We start from the raw sequence: 17445 nt of genomic DNA, 5'->3' as shown, positions 1-17445 counted from the left end.
AAGATAAATCTGCCCCCCATCAAAGGATATTTAAAGCAACTTCAAAGTGGATACTTAGCTGGAATAGACATTTATTTTCCTCAGTGCAATTTATTTACTGATTATATATATATGACTGTGATATATATTTACTTAATATTAATTCAAAGAATATTCCTAAACTGAAGTAGTTATGAGTAATACACAAAAGTGAATGATATTCATTAGCCTTGATCATTCTATGTAGCTTCTAGCTGTTAGCAAAACTGCTTTTATCAACATTTCACATAAATGTCTACATTACCATAACTTTTCTGGAACACTGCTATTTTGATGTCAAGCCATTTTCAATATTTCTGACAAAAGAAGAGAACCTTAAAAGGGGTTTGATGCCATTTTTAGCAATTTGCATAGGCTTGGGTTAAATATCAATAGGTTCTGTGAGTCTCAGATGATTTAAGAGCAGTAAATAGTGGCCTTCATAATTTGTGTTCATAATCAGTTTGGCTGCAGTGTTACGTTTGTTTATGTCTTCACTTTGGTTGTAGAAAGGTTCATATAACAAAGACCACCTTGGAGTGCCTGAATGGAGATTATGAAGTTGAAGCAGGATATGGGCATGAGAGAAACAGTTTCCTTAAAAAGCATAACATTGAAACCTTCTTCATTGTGCCCTCTCATCGAAGAAAAGTGAGTCAAAATAAATCTCTGGTTTCATTAATATTTACCTGCAGAAATAATACATTGAAATGTCAAAATGCAACTGAGATTCTAGCCTCTGAATTATGCAAAATTACAAGAATTTAAGTATTATGTTTCTGAACTTTAAAGCTTGATTCCTTTATGGGGCCATTCTGTGACTTTTGGCACAAAACAGATTCAAAGCCAGAGAGCACAAACACACTTCCCTCTTGGTACCTAGGAGAGGGCCAAGGTCTCATGAGACCAGAGCTTAGCAATAAGTTTCAGGCACCAAACAGGTGGTCTACTCCACATCCCCAGTTTTGGGTTGATGGGGGAGTTGCGCAGCAGAGAACTGTGGGAAGTAATCCTCAAAGATGCAGTGTGGGAAATTTGAATGAGCTGGCAGCAAACCAGTGTTTTGTTTTTGAAGAGCTAGAAACAACACTTCTAGTTATTCAGGGTGCAGCAAAGTATAAAGTTTCCGGGAGCAGATTTTGAACAGCTATATATTTCCTCTAAAGGGCCTGCTTGGTGAGTTTTAAAAGCATGATTAAAACATGATTCTGTTCAACTTAATTAATCCTCCTGTTGGAAGTGTATTTAATATAAGGACAAAAAAAGGAGAACATTAAGATCTGTAAATTAAATTAATATAAAACAGTGTAAATGAGATAATATAAAGTACAGAAAACTGCCTGAGAGACTATTGTTGTAGGAATACAATGCTGTTATATTTTCACAATTCAGATTACATTAAAATGGCTTTTATTTATTGGTAAAGATTTGAAATTCTTCTTTCAGGAAGAATTAGTATTAAATTTGTATCATGTATTTTTATGCAGTTTTTAATGTTCATGGAAAGAGTGTTCAATTGGAATATTTTTCACTTGAGATATAAATTTAGTGTGTGCATCAGACCTAGTATTCATGTGACTCTATGTAGTAATTTCACATATTAGCGTTCATTGTTTGTGGATTTTCTGTATCTGTATTTGAAAGCTCCTTTTGGCAATTATATTTTTGTTTTCCAGTCGCTCACAGATCATTTATTAATATAACTTAGGATTCAATTTATTCTGAAATTTTGTTAAGTTTCCAGTTTAGAATGTGACAATGGGGTAAAGGAGGGAAGCAATAAATGTTCATTAATTGCACAATATGGAAGAGTACATTTCACATCTGTGCAATGCATTCAGATTTTAAAAAATCATGCCACAACAGTAGTGGAATACATTTTTGAGGCTGAATGTGCTGTTATGTGTGAAATGTTCAATGCCAGTGACTAAGGATTAAATTTTAGAAAATATTGTTAACAGGGTAATCTTTTTTAGAAATATCTGTAGCATAGGTTTGTTAATGCTGAATAATTTGGATGAAGACTCCTTAATAGTTTCAATTAACCACCTGTAAGATTTGGGTAAGTGGGAAATGCCATTCATCTAGACTTCAGAAAACAATACATAGGGTTTTCCTTACTGTACATAAGAAATAACATCTGTGGGGACTCCTAAATCAGACTGTAGCATCACAGTAATCTTGGTGGTTTTTCGTAAGAAATCATACAGCTTACCAGTATCAATTTCCCTGCTGTAGATTGTTTTCAGAAGCTGCACATCAGTGCATTGCACTCAGTTTTAAAAATTCATGCAACAACTATAGTGGAATGTATTTCTGAGACCAAATATGTTGTTATATGTTGAATGCAATATAGTGTCAATGAACCATGGTAACCGGTGACATTCTGCGGGCAACTTGTAAAACTTCTAAATGTACGTACTTTGATCATTTTCTTTGAAATTTGAAGACACAGCTCATAAAGCCGGCATACAGCTCACCTTTATGTTATGTTTTGTAACTCCAGAAGCTAATCGAAAGAAAAGCATGAGAATGTCAGAGATAACTCGTGTCTAGTTTTGTTTTTACTTTAGTGAGATGCATACAAATAACTTGGTGGTGTGATGATATATGTCATTCATGTACTTTTAGATATAACCCATAACGAATTATATAAACAACAAGGAATTCTTAATCAAACAATATATTTGCAATACTACTCAAAATGTTTCTGAAATGTTAAAGACACAACACTCCTCCCAGCTTAGCTATAAACTCCATATAGAATGCAATGTATATACTGTACATACAGGATGGTGAAAAAGTCTTAGGCACATGTAAAATAAAATTCTGTAAGCAAAGATGCTTTCAAAACTAATGAAATGAAAAGTTTCTAAATAACAAGTTTACTATAAAGAACAGTGAACAGTAAACAGTAAAAACCTAAATCAAATCGATATCTGGTGTGTCATTCCTTTGCCTTTGAGTACACTAGCTGGTAAGTTGTTCCAACATCTTGGAGAACTTGCCATAATTCTTCGGCAGACCTCAGCTGTCTCGCTTGCTTCTGTCTCTCCAGATAGTCTCAGACAGTCTCAGTGATGGTGAAGTCAGGGCTCCGTGGAGGCCATACCACCCGTTACAGAACTCCTTATTCTTCTTTTCACTGAAGATAGTTCTTTGTGATCACGGCAGTGTGTTTGGGGTCATTGTCCTGTCGCAGAAAGAAACTGGGATCAATCAGATACCTCCCCATGGTTTTGTGTGATGGATGAGTATCTGCTTGTACTTCTCAGCATTGAGGATTCCTTTAACTCTGACCAGATCGCAAACTCCATTTGCAGAAATTCAGACCCAAGCCTGAAAGGAACCTCCCCTCTGGACTATAGAGGGATGTACTTGTGTTCCAATGGCTTCTGTGAGCTCGGAGCTTATAACAATGCTGGACTTCCAATTTAGAAGGGATGTCAGTTTGATGTATCTTTCATTCTGCTACACTCAGTTTTCATAGCCAACCACTCTGTTTCTGGTCCTCAATCTTGCCCATTTCTTAGTGCTTCTTTGGAAGAGCTTGGACAGCACATTTTGAAACTTCTGCCTGCCACAAAATTTCTGCTTGGGAGAGACCTTGCTGATGTAGGATGACCACCTTGTGTCTTGTTGTAATTCTCACTCTTGCCATGGAGGAAGAATCGATCATTTGAAGGTTAAACTCACACCAGCCACATCCTCACCTTTAGTTTGGTTGTCCTTCACCCAATTTGATCCCTTCTACACCCGTTTCTGTTTCAGTTAATCAGGTTAGTTCATTCAACTCATTATTATCTTGTTTGCTATCATGTGTTGGACTGTATATATCCCCCACCCTCCTAATGCCAGTAGCACTGTGTGAGCTCTACAGTGCCATAAGTGACTTTCATACCAAACACCCAGATGGTATCTTCATTATTGCAGGTGATTTTAACAATGCAATTCAGTCCTGCCTAAAAAATTCCACCAACATGTTGATTTTGTTATCAGAGGTGAAAATACACTAGGCCTGGTCACACTAACATGCTAGGTGCTTATAGTGCAGTCCCTTGACCCCACATTGACTCTCAGATCACTTATCTGTAATGTTAATTCAAGCGTACAAACCAGTGAGCAAATGGGCCAAACCAGTTCTAAAGATGGTGAAATCCTGGCCTGAGGGTGCAATCTCTACTCTGCAGGACTGCTTTGATAATATGACCTGGAGAATATTCAGGGAGGCCGCTACCTATGGCATCCATTGAGGGATATGTGGATTCTGTTACCAGGTACATAGAGCAGTGTACTGAGGATGTTACCATCATGAAACACATCTGGGTGAAGGCAAATCGGAAGCCATGGCTCACTGCAGAGGTCCGTGCATGACTGAGGGATTATGATGCTGTCTTTAGATTGGGAGATGCAACAGCTCTCAGTGAAGCAAGAACTGTGCTTTCCCGCTCCATCAGGAAAGCAAAATGGGAGAATTCTCAGAGAATTTGCAGCCACTTCTATGATAGCAGGGACAAGAGGCACATGTGGCAGGAGATTCAGAGGATTACAGACGACAAGTCTACTCAGCGCATCAGTGACCAGGATGCTTCACTCCCTGAGAGGCTGAATGTCTTCCACACCTGGTTTGATGCTCAAAACAAGCTGCTGGTGAAGAATGTACCCCTCCCTCCAAGGGGAGCAGACACTCTATCTGACTGAAGCTGAGGTGAGAAAGACCCTCGCCAGAGTCAACCCACGCAAAGCTGCGGGGCCTGATAATACGCCAGGTTGAACTCTGAAAGACTGCGAAGCCCATTCCAGTGCTAAAGAAGGTGACAGTAACCTGCCTAAATGCTTGTCGTCCAGTGGCATTAACATCAGCCATTATGAAATGATTTGTGTGGCTGGTCATAGAGCATATGACCTTACCCCTGGCTACGTTGGGTATGTTCCAGTTCACTTATTGTTCAGATCAATCTACAGATCATGCAATAGCCTTTGCCCTCCACTCTGTCCTGTCCTACCTGAAAAATGAGGTCTCAGACTACTGATAGACTTAAGTTCGGCATTCAACGCCAAAGTACCCCAGAAACTGGTGGGAAGACTGTCCTCACTGGGTCTCAACACCTCCCTCTGCAATTGGATATTCCTTAACAGTAAGGCCACAGTCAGTCCGTGTGGGCAGCAACGTCTCTCGGCCCGTTACGCTGAGCACTGGCACTCGCCAAGGCTGTGTGCTCAGCCCACTGCTGTTCACATTGCTGACGCGTGACTGTGTCGCAGGAACCAGATAAAACTGTGTCATCAAGTTTGCAGATGACACAACAGTGGTTGGCCTCATCAAGGACAATGACAAGATGGAGTATAGAGAAGAAGTGGAGCAGCTGGTGGATTGCTGTGAGAACAACCATCTAATCCTGAACGTGGAGAAGACAGAGGAGATCATTGTGAACTTCAGGAAGGTGCAGGCAAACCACCTCCATCTCCTCCGTAGAGAGAGTTTTGTGCATCAAGTTCCTTAGTGTTCACATCACAGATGACTTCATCTGGTCCCTTAATATCACCTCCCTGAACAAGATGTTTGAGGCAAGCAAGGCTCCCCCACCTCTTAACTGTGTTTTACAGGAGCACAATTGAGCATCTTGACAAGTTGCATCCCCATTTGGTATGGCAGCAACCAAGCATCGGACCAGAAGTCCCTACAAAGGACTGTGAGAACATTTGAGAGGATTATAGGGGTCACCCTAACACCCATAAGGGACATTTATCAAGAGCATTGTGTACGCAGGGCCCCTAGTATTATTAAGGATCCCACCCATCCATCCAGCATCCTCTTTGACTTTCAACTATCAGGCAGGAGACTACGATGCATAAAAGCAAGACCGTTCAGGATGGGAAACAGTTTCTTCCTTCAGTCCATCAGGCTTCTTGAAACCCTACGGTATTATATTCGAAGTATCACTGGTTAATCTGTTCTGTACCTTACGATATTTAATATTAACACAGTTATTTATCTGTAATTCATCTGTAGATTTTATTTTTACCTTCATAAGTTATCGTGTGTAATGTGTGCTATGTGTACTACTGTGCTTTACATCCTGATTCAGGGAAACATCTCATTTCCATATACATGATATGGTTATATATGTTCTTTATGTGTAAATAGTTAAATAGTAATAAAATTGATTTGACTTAACTAGATACCTAGTACAAAGCAATCAAATTTTTATTTGAAAAGTGTTCTATCATTTAATATGTTACTTTCTTTAAAGAAATACAAAAAAAATTCTTTGTAACGTTCAATATTTTGGAAAATGAGTGCTTGGAAATCTAAAATTCCCTGTGTTCTATTGACACACTAATGCAGAAGACAAAAAAAAATTAAAAATTTATAGAAATCTAGAGTACCTAAGGCTTTTGCATAGTTCTGTATATATGTATATACATTACATACAGTATATGATGCAACTACTGTTCAGTAGTGCTAATAATTGGAAAAGCACCTTCAACTTAGCTCTAAACTCTCGAAATTCTCCTTAAACATTTCTGCCTTTCTCTCTGTCTCACTTAAAATCAAAATTCCCCTTCAAGCACACACCCTTGACCAATGTGTCATAGAGATCTGTTTCACAAGACTCAGTATAAACCTCTGATTGAGAAAGCTTTTATCCATGCCTTGGGATTTTTACCAAATTAAGTTAAGACACCACTGATTGGAGCATCATCACCTACTGTTATTGGTATTATTTTATGAAGTGAAAAGTTGATTGCTACTTAAATATTCAGATACTCTATAGAGGATTAAGTAATTTGCCAAGTTTCCAATAAGACAAACAATTTGGAAATCAATCAGATTATAATTGTTCAAGGATGTAATTAGAGCAGTGTTTTTTATTATTTCAATAGCTCTACACAGAATATCACTGATAGACTTCAGACACTTCTTTGATAAATTATCTCCAAATTCCGCTCCTGTATACAGAGAGAGTAAGGTATCACATACATTCACAGTTCTCACATAAAATATAAGGAAACCTGCAATATTTGAATTTTATTGAATTATGCAAAATAGATCTGAGGATAGTTAATTCTTTTTAAATCATTTCTTCAATATAGCTGAAGACTAATTGGCTTTACCATAGGGGAAAATGTTGAACTTGTATCTGGTGTTGACATAAGTTCAAAATAAATTTATTATCAATGTACATATATGTCACCATGTTCAACCGTGAGATTCATTTTCTTGCAGTCATTCACAATAAACACAAAGAAGCACAGTAGAAGCAATTAAAAAAAACTACACGCAAAGAAAGATTAATAAACAATGTGAAAAAGAAAACAAATTGTGCAAATATAAAAAGAAAAACAAAATAATAATAATTGATGAGTAATAAATAATATTGAGAACAGGTGCTATAAAGTCCTTGAAAGTGAGCCCATAAGTTGTAAAATCAGTTGACACCTTAGTGTTGGGTAATATAGAAGTATGGAGTATCAAAGAGAGAAATGTAATGTTGATTTTACATTTACATGCTTCTTACTCAGTAAAATAATTTATTCCCCTGAGAAGGGAGAGGGGAATGGGATCAATGTCTTTAGATTTTTACAAAGATGACAAACCTGAATTCAGAATTATCTGATAGCTGCAGAATTTAATTCAAAGTTATAAATTTTAAAATAAATTAGAATACTTAGGTAACTTTTATTTTCAGTAAGGTAATTGTCAAATAGAATCTTGATGGGCATAATATGTTTTAATCAGAGCTTGAATTCATTTTTGGAATAGTTTTTTAGAGCATTTTTTTATGGACCAAATTAATCAATCAAAGTTTGGAAAAGTGGATATAATGTCCAATAGCCTACTCCTGTCCCAAAGATAATGTCACTGTACTCTGTATTTGAGGTTTGGATGTTCTTTTTCTTAAAAAATCTGTATTTGCAACCTACCCACTGATCATGTAGAGTAAGTGATCGCAACCAAGGGAACTTCTGCATTGTTTTCCACATTCTTACCAATAATCCTATTCAATGCCAAATAATATTGAAGAACTCAAAAATAATATTTTTGTGCTTAATTCCCAGCTCAAGTGTAATCAGCATAAAACAATTAGTCTGTTCTCCCTTCGTATACAGTGCAATCAAAATTTCGCAAGATCGACATAAAGTTTTTATTGGACAATCCAATTAAAAAATAAACATCCCTCCATCAATGTCTCCTCTCTCTTCCCCCATCTCCTGTCCTAGTTTTCTAATGATTGACTTGTAAATTTCATCCCAATAGTGACTTGAAGATTGTTTTGTGCTTTGGGGTTATACCCCTTAAGAAATGTGTTGAGATGTTTCATAAGGTCATAGAGAAGTACAGCACAGAACAGGTCCTTTGGCCCACCTAGTCCATGCTGAAACCATTGAAACTGCCTACTCTCATTGACCTTCACCAGGACCTTAGCCCTCCATACTCCTATCATCTATGTATCTATCCAAACTTCTCTTAAATTTTGCAATTGAGCTTGTATGCACAGCTTGTACTGGCAGCTCATTCCACACTCTCACGATCCTCTGAGTGAATAAGTTTCCCCTCATCTCCCCATTATACTTTTCACATTTTACCCTTAACCCATGGCCTCTGGTTATGGTCCCACCCAACCTTACTGGAAAAAGCCTGGTTACATTAACACTATCTATACCCTCATAATTTTGTATACCTCTATCAAATCTCCTCTCAATCTTTTATGTTCTGAAGAATACAGCCCTAACCTATTCAATCTTTCCTTATACCTCAGGTCCTCCAGACCTGGCAATATCCTTGTAAATTTTCTCTGTACTCTTTCAACCTTGTTTACATCCTTCCTGTAGGTAGGTGATCAAAACTGCACACGATACTTCAAATTATGTCTCACTGACGTCTTATACAGCTTCAACATAACACCCCATCTCATGTATTCAATACATAGATTTATGAAGGTCAACATGCCAAAAGCTTTCTTTGCAATTACTTTCAATGAATTACAGACCTGGAATCCAAGATCCCTTTGTTCTACCACACTCCTCAGTGCCCTGCCTTTCACTGTGTAAGACCTACCTTGGTTGGTCCTACTGAAGTGCAAACCTTGAACTTGTCTAACGTTAAATTCTATCTACCATTTTTCAGCTCATTTTTCCAGCTGATGCGGGTCCCTCTGGAAGCCATGATTGCCTTCCTTGCTGCCCCACTACCCCTCCAATCTTGGCATCATCCACAAATTTGCTGATGCAGTTGACCACATTATCATTCAGATCGCTGATATAAATGACAGTCAACAAAGGACCCAGCACTGATCCCTATGACACATCACTAGTCACAGGTCTCCAGTCAGAGAGTCAACCACCTACGACCAGTCTCTGACCTCTCCCAATGTCTAATCCAATTTACTACCTCATGTTGAATGCTGAGTGACTGATCTTTTTGATCAACCCCCCCCCCCCCCCATACTGGACCTTGTCAAATGCCTTGCTAAAGTCTATGTAGGCAACATCCACTGCCTTGCCTTCATCCCTTTTCCTGGCTACATCCTCAAAAAACTCTCTAAAACTGGTTAGACAAAACCTACCACGCATGAAACCATGCTGACTATCGTTAATCAGTCCCTGTCTATTCAAGTACATATTTATCTCCTCCCTTAGAATACCTTACAATAACTTTTCCGCAACTGATGTCAGGCTCATCAACCTATAATTTCCTGGAAACACACACAAAATGCTGGAAGAATTCAGCAGGCTAGGCAACATCTAGGAAAAGGGTACAGTTGACGTTTCAGACTGAAACCGTTCGGCAGGATGGCTGTACTCTTTTCCTAGATTCTGCCCGGCCTGCTGAGTTCTTCCAGCATTTTGTGTGTGTTGCTTGGATTTCCAGCCATCTGCAGATTCCCTCCTGTACATAACTTCCTGGTTTATGTTTAGAGCCTCTTTTAAACAGCGGGACATTGGTTATCCTCTAATCCTCTGGTACCTCTTCTGTCGCTAACCATGACTTAAATATCTCTGCTAGGGACCCGACAATTTCTGTACTTGCCTCTGTACGGTCTGAGGACCTTGTTAGGCCCTGGGGATTTATCCACTCTGAGTTGCCTCAGGATCACAAACACCTCCTCCTCTGTAATCTGTACAGGGTCCATGAATTAATGCAAATTTGCCTCACTTCTACAGACTCTGTGTCTATGTAAATACAGATGCAAAAAAATTATTTAAGATCTCCCCCACCTGTTTTGGTTCCACACATGGATTGTAATGCTGGTCTTCTAGAGGACCAATTTTGTCCCTTGTAATTCTTTTGCTCTTAACATATCTGCAGAATCCCTTAGGATATTCTTTCACCTTGAATACAAGAGCAACTTCATGCCTTCTTTTAGCCCTCCTGATTTCTTTCTTAAGTGTTCTCTTGCATTTCTTATAATCCATAAGCACCTTATTTGTTCCTACCTGCCTATACTTGCTATGTATTTTTTTCTCTTAACTAGGGCCTCAATATCTCTTGAAAACCAAGGTTTCCTACAATTGTTATATTTTCTTTTTATTCCGAGAGGCAGTAATGAGCTTTGTACTCTCAAAATTTCACTTTTGAAGACTTCCCACTGACCAAGTACACCTTTGGCAGAAAACAGCCTGTCCCAATCCATGGTTGCCAGATCATTTCTGATACCATCAAAATTAGCCTTATTCCAATTTAGAATCTCAAGGCATTGACCAGACCTATTTTTTTTTTGCATATTTACTTTGAAACTAATGGCATTCTGGTCACAAGATGCAAAGTGTTCCTCTAATATATACTTCTGTCACCTGCGCTGCTTCATTCACTAACAGTGGATCCACTATCACACGCTTTCTGATTAGGACTTCTATGTACTGATTAAGTAAGTATTTCTAAACACATTTGACAAACTCTATCCCTTCTGGTCCTTTTACAGCATGAGATTCCCAGTCAATATTTGAAATGCTAAATTCACCTACTGTAACAAACTTATATTTCTTGCAACAGTCTGTGAACTCTTTACAAATTTGCTCCTTGAAATCCCTAAGACTGTTGAGTGGTCTGTAGTATAGCTCCATTGATATGGTCATACCTTTCTTATTTCTCAGATCCATCCATAACACATTCTCACTAGACGAATTCCCCAGTCTCTCCTGATGGATCAATGCTGTGACATTTTCTTTGACCATTAACGTACCCCACTCCTTTAATGGCTTATGCTCTGTCACATCTAAAACAACAGAACCCCAGAACATTAAGCTGCCAGTCCTGCCCCTCCTGCAACCAAGTCTCACTAACGGCTACAATATCATAATTCCATGTGTTGATCCATTCCCTGAGCTCATCCGTCTTTCCTACAATACTACTTGCATTGAAATATACACAGCTCAGTACATAGTCGCACGGTGCTCAACCTTTTGATTCCTGACTTTGTCTGTGGTCTTACCAATATCTGTCTCCACAACCTCTGCATTAACTGTTCTGGCAGTCTGGTTCCCATCCCTCTGCAACTCCAGTTTAAACCCCTCCATGCAGCATTAGCAAATCTTTCCACTAGAATATAGTCCTCTTCCAGTTCAGGTGCAAACTGTCCTTTCTGTGCAGGTCCCATCTTCTCTGGAAGAGGGCCGGATAATGTAAGAGTCCTATGCCTTCCCTCCAACACCAACTCCTTAGCCATATATTAAACTGTCTTCCTAGTTCTGGACTCACTAGTACGTGGCAAGGGTAACAATCCTGAGGTCACAACCCTAGGGGTCCTGCCATTCAACTTAGCACCTAACTCCCTAAACTCCCTATGCAGAACCTCATCACTTATCTTACCCATGTCATTGGTACCTACATGGACCATGACTCCTGGCTATTCACCCTCCCACTTGAAAATGCTGAGACTTGATCCAAATAGCCCAGGCCACTGGGAATCTCATTCTTGCCCATGGGAAACTCCTCTCTGTTCCCCTGACTATCGAATCCCCTATCACAACAGTGTGCCTCTTCTCCTCCCTTCCCTTCTGAGTCACAGAGGCCGACTCAGTGCCAGAGGCCCAGTCACTGTGATTTTCCCCTGTTAGGTCATCGTCCTAGCGGTATCCAAAGTTGGGATGCACTTCTCATAGTTGTAGTCATCAGGGACACTGGAAGTCCCTCTGCCTTCCCACATCCTGCAATAGGAGTATTCAATTATCATACCTGGCATCTCTACTGTTCTAACTGAGCAAATGTAAAGAAGAAAGGGGGAGAAACTCTACCTACAGCTTTTCTTTTTTGCTTTTTCTGACTGAAGCTTCTCTTCACTGAAGACTCAAAGAGCCGAATCCTCAAAATCATCATTCTAATTCTGTCCACTCATACGATTGCTGCTGCAATTGCCCCTGCCTTCCTTTAATTTGTTCCTGCTAATCAATCACCAATTGGTCACTGGTCAGAATTCCATAAAATCTTTTTCTACTCCATTAGTGAGCCAGAGTGAAATTCTATCCTCTCAAGCTGTGTTACACCTAGAAATAAATTGTTGGTACAACACAGATAGAAACCATCTCCATATAACCAGCCATTTCAATCTCAGTAACTCATTCTGTTCCCATCATACTTCAAACTTGCTTACTTCATTAACCTAATCCATCTATTCTCAATGTGAAAAGTTTTTACCTTGGCCACTTACTGGCAAATTATGAAGATTCAGAACATCTATGTGAAAATATTTCTGATGTCTCCTGATTTGAATCTCATTTACATTTAAGTTCACAGATCCCCTGCTACCTCATTGAATTGAGCTTGAGTCCAGGTGTGAGCTGAAAGGAAACCTTTTTAATACATAACTTTGACTTAAAATGGCACTGTTAGAGCTGTGATAAATATGTATTGATTTTTGTTTTACTTTCTGGCAGATTTTTCCAGGCTTGATCCTTTCAGACATAAAGCCAGCAAAGAGGATGAAATTTAAAACGGTGTGCTACTTATTGGTCCAACTCATGCACTGTCGAAAGATGTTCAAAGCCGAAATCCCCTTTTCCAATGTGATGACATGTGAAGATGATGACAAGGTAAACAATATATCTGAATACATTTATTCTAATTTTTGTTGATGTGTTTAATGGCTTTAAGCTAATGAAATCCTGGGTTGACAAGGGAATGTGTTGAGAAGGAAATGTTATTTCCTCTTTTCATACTTAATCCTTTTGAAAGTCATTGCTTTCTATAGGTCCTTGTGAAACAGTCTCTCAGCATGCCATTGTGCTGATTAAAAAGCTGCTATTTATTTTTGCCCTCATCACCCTACCCAGCTGGCATGAAGTGGATGAGGCTTTGTTATATGTTTCCTAAATGGCCGTTGCACAGATGTGGATGAACATCAACAAAAGGAAGACACTAATTCAAACCTAAATATAGGCTCGTGCAGCAAATTAGGATATTTAAATATATATTGACATAATCAAAATGGCTTGCTTGTATTTAAATCATAGCAACAGAAAGGATTTCAACAATCTCATGCTTTGTGAGGAAATGAAAATAAAATAATTAAAGAAGTTAAATAAGTGGTAGAATTTGTGTTAAGAAAAAATAAACATAAGAAATAGAAGTTGACAAGGATCAAGTGATGAGATATTCTACCATACAAAGGCATTGTAGCTGTGGTGATCGTGTCTGTTTTCTTCCAAATCTCCATCGCCCTTGATTAGCTGGTAGTCTGAGTATCTGCTTGTCTTGGCTTTGAATATAAATGGCTCTGCATCCAAAATTAACCCGAAAGAAAACTCTTAAGATCCACAATCTATTGAGTCATGAGCGGCTGACCCCTCTTCATGAGATTGTCATGTAGTTCTGGAATGTCCCACTCGAGGAAACATCTTACTGCTGCCAAGCAGCTTCAGAATGTTGCGTGCTCAGTGAATGCACTTCACTGTAGGTTTCAATGGTTGAGTGTACATGTTACAAATAAAGCTAATCTTTAATCTTTAGTGCTTTCAATTTGTAGTAAATTTGCTTGTGTTTGGAATCCTTGCTGTCAAATGGTATTTCTATATATTACACATGCAGAATATTTCTTGTTATTATTCTTCAAAGATAATCTTCAATAGAAAATCCTGCATTTGCAAGTGCTCCACCATGAATATTCTTTCTTTTCCAATGTTATACTCTTAAAGGTGCATTACTTTTCAAGACACCTAAAACTGTCCTTGGCTCTGATCGTTTTGTTGTTCCCTTCATTTATCCTTTCAAATGTTCAAAGATACAATTTAATGTCAGAGAAATGTATACAACATACATCCTGAAATTCTTTTTCTTCGCAACCATCCACGAAAACAGAACAGTCCCCCAAGAATGAATGACAGTTAAATGTAAGAACCCCAAAGTCCCCTCCCCAGCTTCCCTCTCTTCCGCGCATAAGCGGCAGTGAGCATCAATCCCCCTCCCTACCGGCAAAACTAAAGCGCACCTGCTACCAACACTCAAGCATGCACAAAGTAATAGCAAGGACACAGACTTGCAGTTACCCCAAAGACTACATTGTTCACCCGATAATTTGGCATGCTGCTGGCTCTCTCTGTCCTAATAAGGGAGAAAGAGGTGACTTCATTTTCCAATGAGCGGGGAGACATAACAAACAATCGCTGTTTTACGATGTTAAAAGTCCGTTACATCGCTTTTTTGAGCTCAGTGCCTGAAGATCGCAAAGATCCCGGTTCCCCAGGCACACAGCAGATGTTCCGACTCCCCCAATAACACATGGGTCTCCCGAGGGGACACCGACCCTTGATCCGCCCGTCTCCAGTTCCTCAAGATCCCACACTTCTGAATCCGTGCCGAAGTCTTAGACTGCGACTTTGGCATGCCAAATAGCGGCCGATTGTGGAACCCCGAGATCGGGTCCCATTCCCACAAAGAACTGTAGTCAGTGTGTAACTCCAGGTCAGGCTCTTCAAAAGCACCCTGAAAGGGAAAAATAGAGATATTAAAGATGGAAATAGAGCTGTTTCTGAAGATGCAAGCAAAGGAGTCGCTGTTGGGTGCCATAACTACTTAGCTCTGCCTGTGCTATTCCACTGTCATATGTAAGTTTGCTATTGATACCACTGTTGTTGGCTGAATCAACTGTGGTGACAAATCAGCATATAGGAGGAAGACTGAAAATCTAGCTGAGTGGTGCCATTAGAGACTATCACTCAATGCCATTCTTGCCTTCAGGAGGAGGAAACTGGAGGCCCATGAGTCTGTCCTTATCATGGGCGACAGAAGTGGGAAGGGTCGGCAACTTTAAATTCCTTAGCATCATCATTTCAGAGGATCTGTCCTGCGTCCAGCACAAAAGTTCCACCATGAAGAAGACACAGCAGGGCCTCTACTTTCTTAGATGTTTGCGAGGAATCAGCATGAAGCGTATACCAGCTGGTTGTATCACTGCCTGATACAGAAACACCACTGCCCTTGAATGGAAAAGCCTACAAAATGTAATGGATACAGCCCATTCAATCACATGTAAAGCCTTCCTCACCAATGAGCACATCTGTAAGGAGCGCTGTCGCAGGAAAGCAGCATCCATTATCAAGGAACCCCACCACCCAGGCCATGGTCTCTTCTGACTGCTGCCATCAGAAAGAAGGTATGGGAGCCTCAGGTCCTACACCACCAGGTTCTGGAACAGTTATTGCCCCTAAAACATCAGGCTCCTGAACCAGTGGGGATAACTTAACTCACCCCAACACTGAACTGATTCACATCATATGGACTCACTTTCAAGGACTCTTTAACTCACATTCTTAATATAATTTAGTTATTTATTATTATTTTTCTCTTATCTGAATTTGCAGTTTGTTGCTTTTGCACACTGGTTGTTTGTTTGACATTGCGTGAGTTTTCATTGATTCTGTTGGGTTTCTTTGTATTTGCTGTGAACGCTTGCAGGAAAATTAATATGCAGTAAGTGGTGATATAAATGTACTTTGATAATAAATTTATTTTGAACTTCCCTGAAGTACAACAATGGCATCTTTTGGTAACTGATGTATTAACCTTCATGTGGTAATAAGGTTCTGAACGTATGAATTTTGTACTCTGCATAGGTATCGCAAACCGAGTTAGAATTGTAGCAGAACAATTCTTTCTCAGCCCATCATTAATTAAAGTACCTTGTTTTATTCACAGAGAAGAGCACTGAGGACAGCATCTGAAAAAGTCAGGAATCGATCATCATTTTCCACAAATGTTATACATAACACTCCAGGAACTCGAGTGAATCGATACATCAGTCGCCTAATTGAAGCTCGGCAAACAGAGTCTGAAATGGCAGATTTACATTTTGTTACTTTAACATACAAACAAAGTGAAAGGGAGAAAAAAGTAAGTTATGTTTATAAAGTCAAGTAACCAGTTAAATTTTGATTTAAAGGTTTGGATAGTGCACAAAGTCTTCTGTGTTTTTATTCAGTTTCTTGGGCGCTACATATTTGGTAAAGTTATGAAGATTGCATTATAAACATCCATTTTGATCCACAGTTTGTCTCAATATCTCCTGGGGGTTGAATAGGAACAATCATCCAGCAGTCTCAAAGCTGACTTCCATTCAGTAACTGGACCCTTAGTTTGCCTGCATGAGACAAGATTTATCTTGTGTATATATATATATATATCTTGTTTCCAATATGTTTTGCCTAGAGTCTTGTATGGAGGTAGTTTTCAAAGAAAATCAAGGTTAATTCACAGGGATAGTCTGTGGTAAAGAAGACAAATGCAGCATTGGCATTTATTTCAAGGGGAATAGAATATTTTAAAAAAGGAGATAATGCTGAAGCTTTATAAGACTCTAGTCAGGCCACACTTGATGTATTGTCATTGGGGAGAGTTCAGAGGAAGGTCACGAGGATGATTATGGGAACGAAGGGATTAACATATGAGGAGCGTTTAGCTGCTTTTGCTCTGTACTCACTGGAATTTAGAATGTGTGGGGAACTCATTGAAACCTACCGACTGCTGAAAGGATTAAATAAGGTGGATGTTGAGAGCGCAAACACAGGGAATTCTGCAGATGCTGGAAATTCAAGCAACACACATCAAAGCTGCTGGTGAACACAGCAGGCCAGGCAGCATCTCTAGGGAGAGGTACAGTCAACGTTGGATGTTGAGAGTATGTTTCCTATGGTTGGGGTATCCAGAACTAGAGGGCACAGCCTCAAAATTCAGTGGCGACCTTTTAGAACAGAAGTAAGGAGGAATTTTTTTAGGTAGAGAATAGTGAATCTGTGGAATACTCTGCCTCAGACTGTGGTGGAGGCAATTTAAAGCAGAAGTTGATGGATTCTTGATTGGTTGCAGCATCAGGGGATATGGTGAGAGGGCAGGTGTATGGGGTTGAGTGGGCTCCGGGATCAGCCATAATGAAATGGTGGAGTGGACTTGATGGCCTGAATGGCCTAATTTTGCTCCGTCATGTTATGGTC

At 39.4% G+C, this 17445-nt stretch overlaps 1 protein-coding gene across 2 annotated transcripts in view; it reads left to right on the top strand.

The window, feature by feature from the left end:
- The window catches only part of LOC140194748 (adenylate cyclase type 1-like), a 283950-nt gene that overhangs the window by 189102 nt on the left and 77403 nt on the right, over nt 1-17445 (top strand). For both annotated transcript variants that reach the window (XM_072252008.1, XM_072252009.1), the window contains exons 7-9: nt 528-669; nt 12898-13053; nt 16154-16348. In XM_072252008.1, coding sequence (XP_072108109.1) covers nt 528-669; nt 12898-13053; nt 16154-16348 — 493 coding nt within the window. The remainder of the gene's footprint in view (nt 1-527; nt 670-12897; nt 13054-16153; nt 16349-17445) is intronic.

Source organism: Mobula birostris, chromosome 3, assembly GCF_030028105.1.
Source record: "Mobula birostris isolate sMobBir1 chromosome 3, sMobBir1.hap1, whole genome shotgun sequence".
NCBI lineage: Eukaryota > Metazoa > Chordata > Chondrichthyes > Myliobatiformes > Myliobatidae > Mobula > Mobula birostris.
This window is presented reverse-complemented; position numbering and strand designations above follow the sequence as displayed.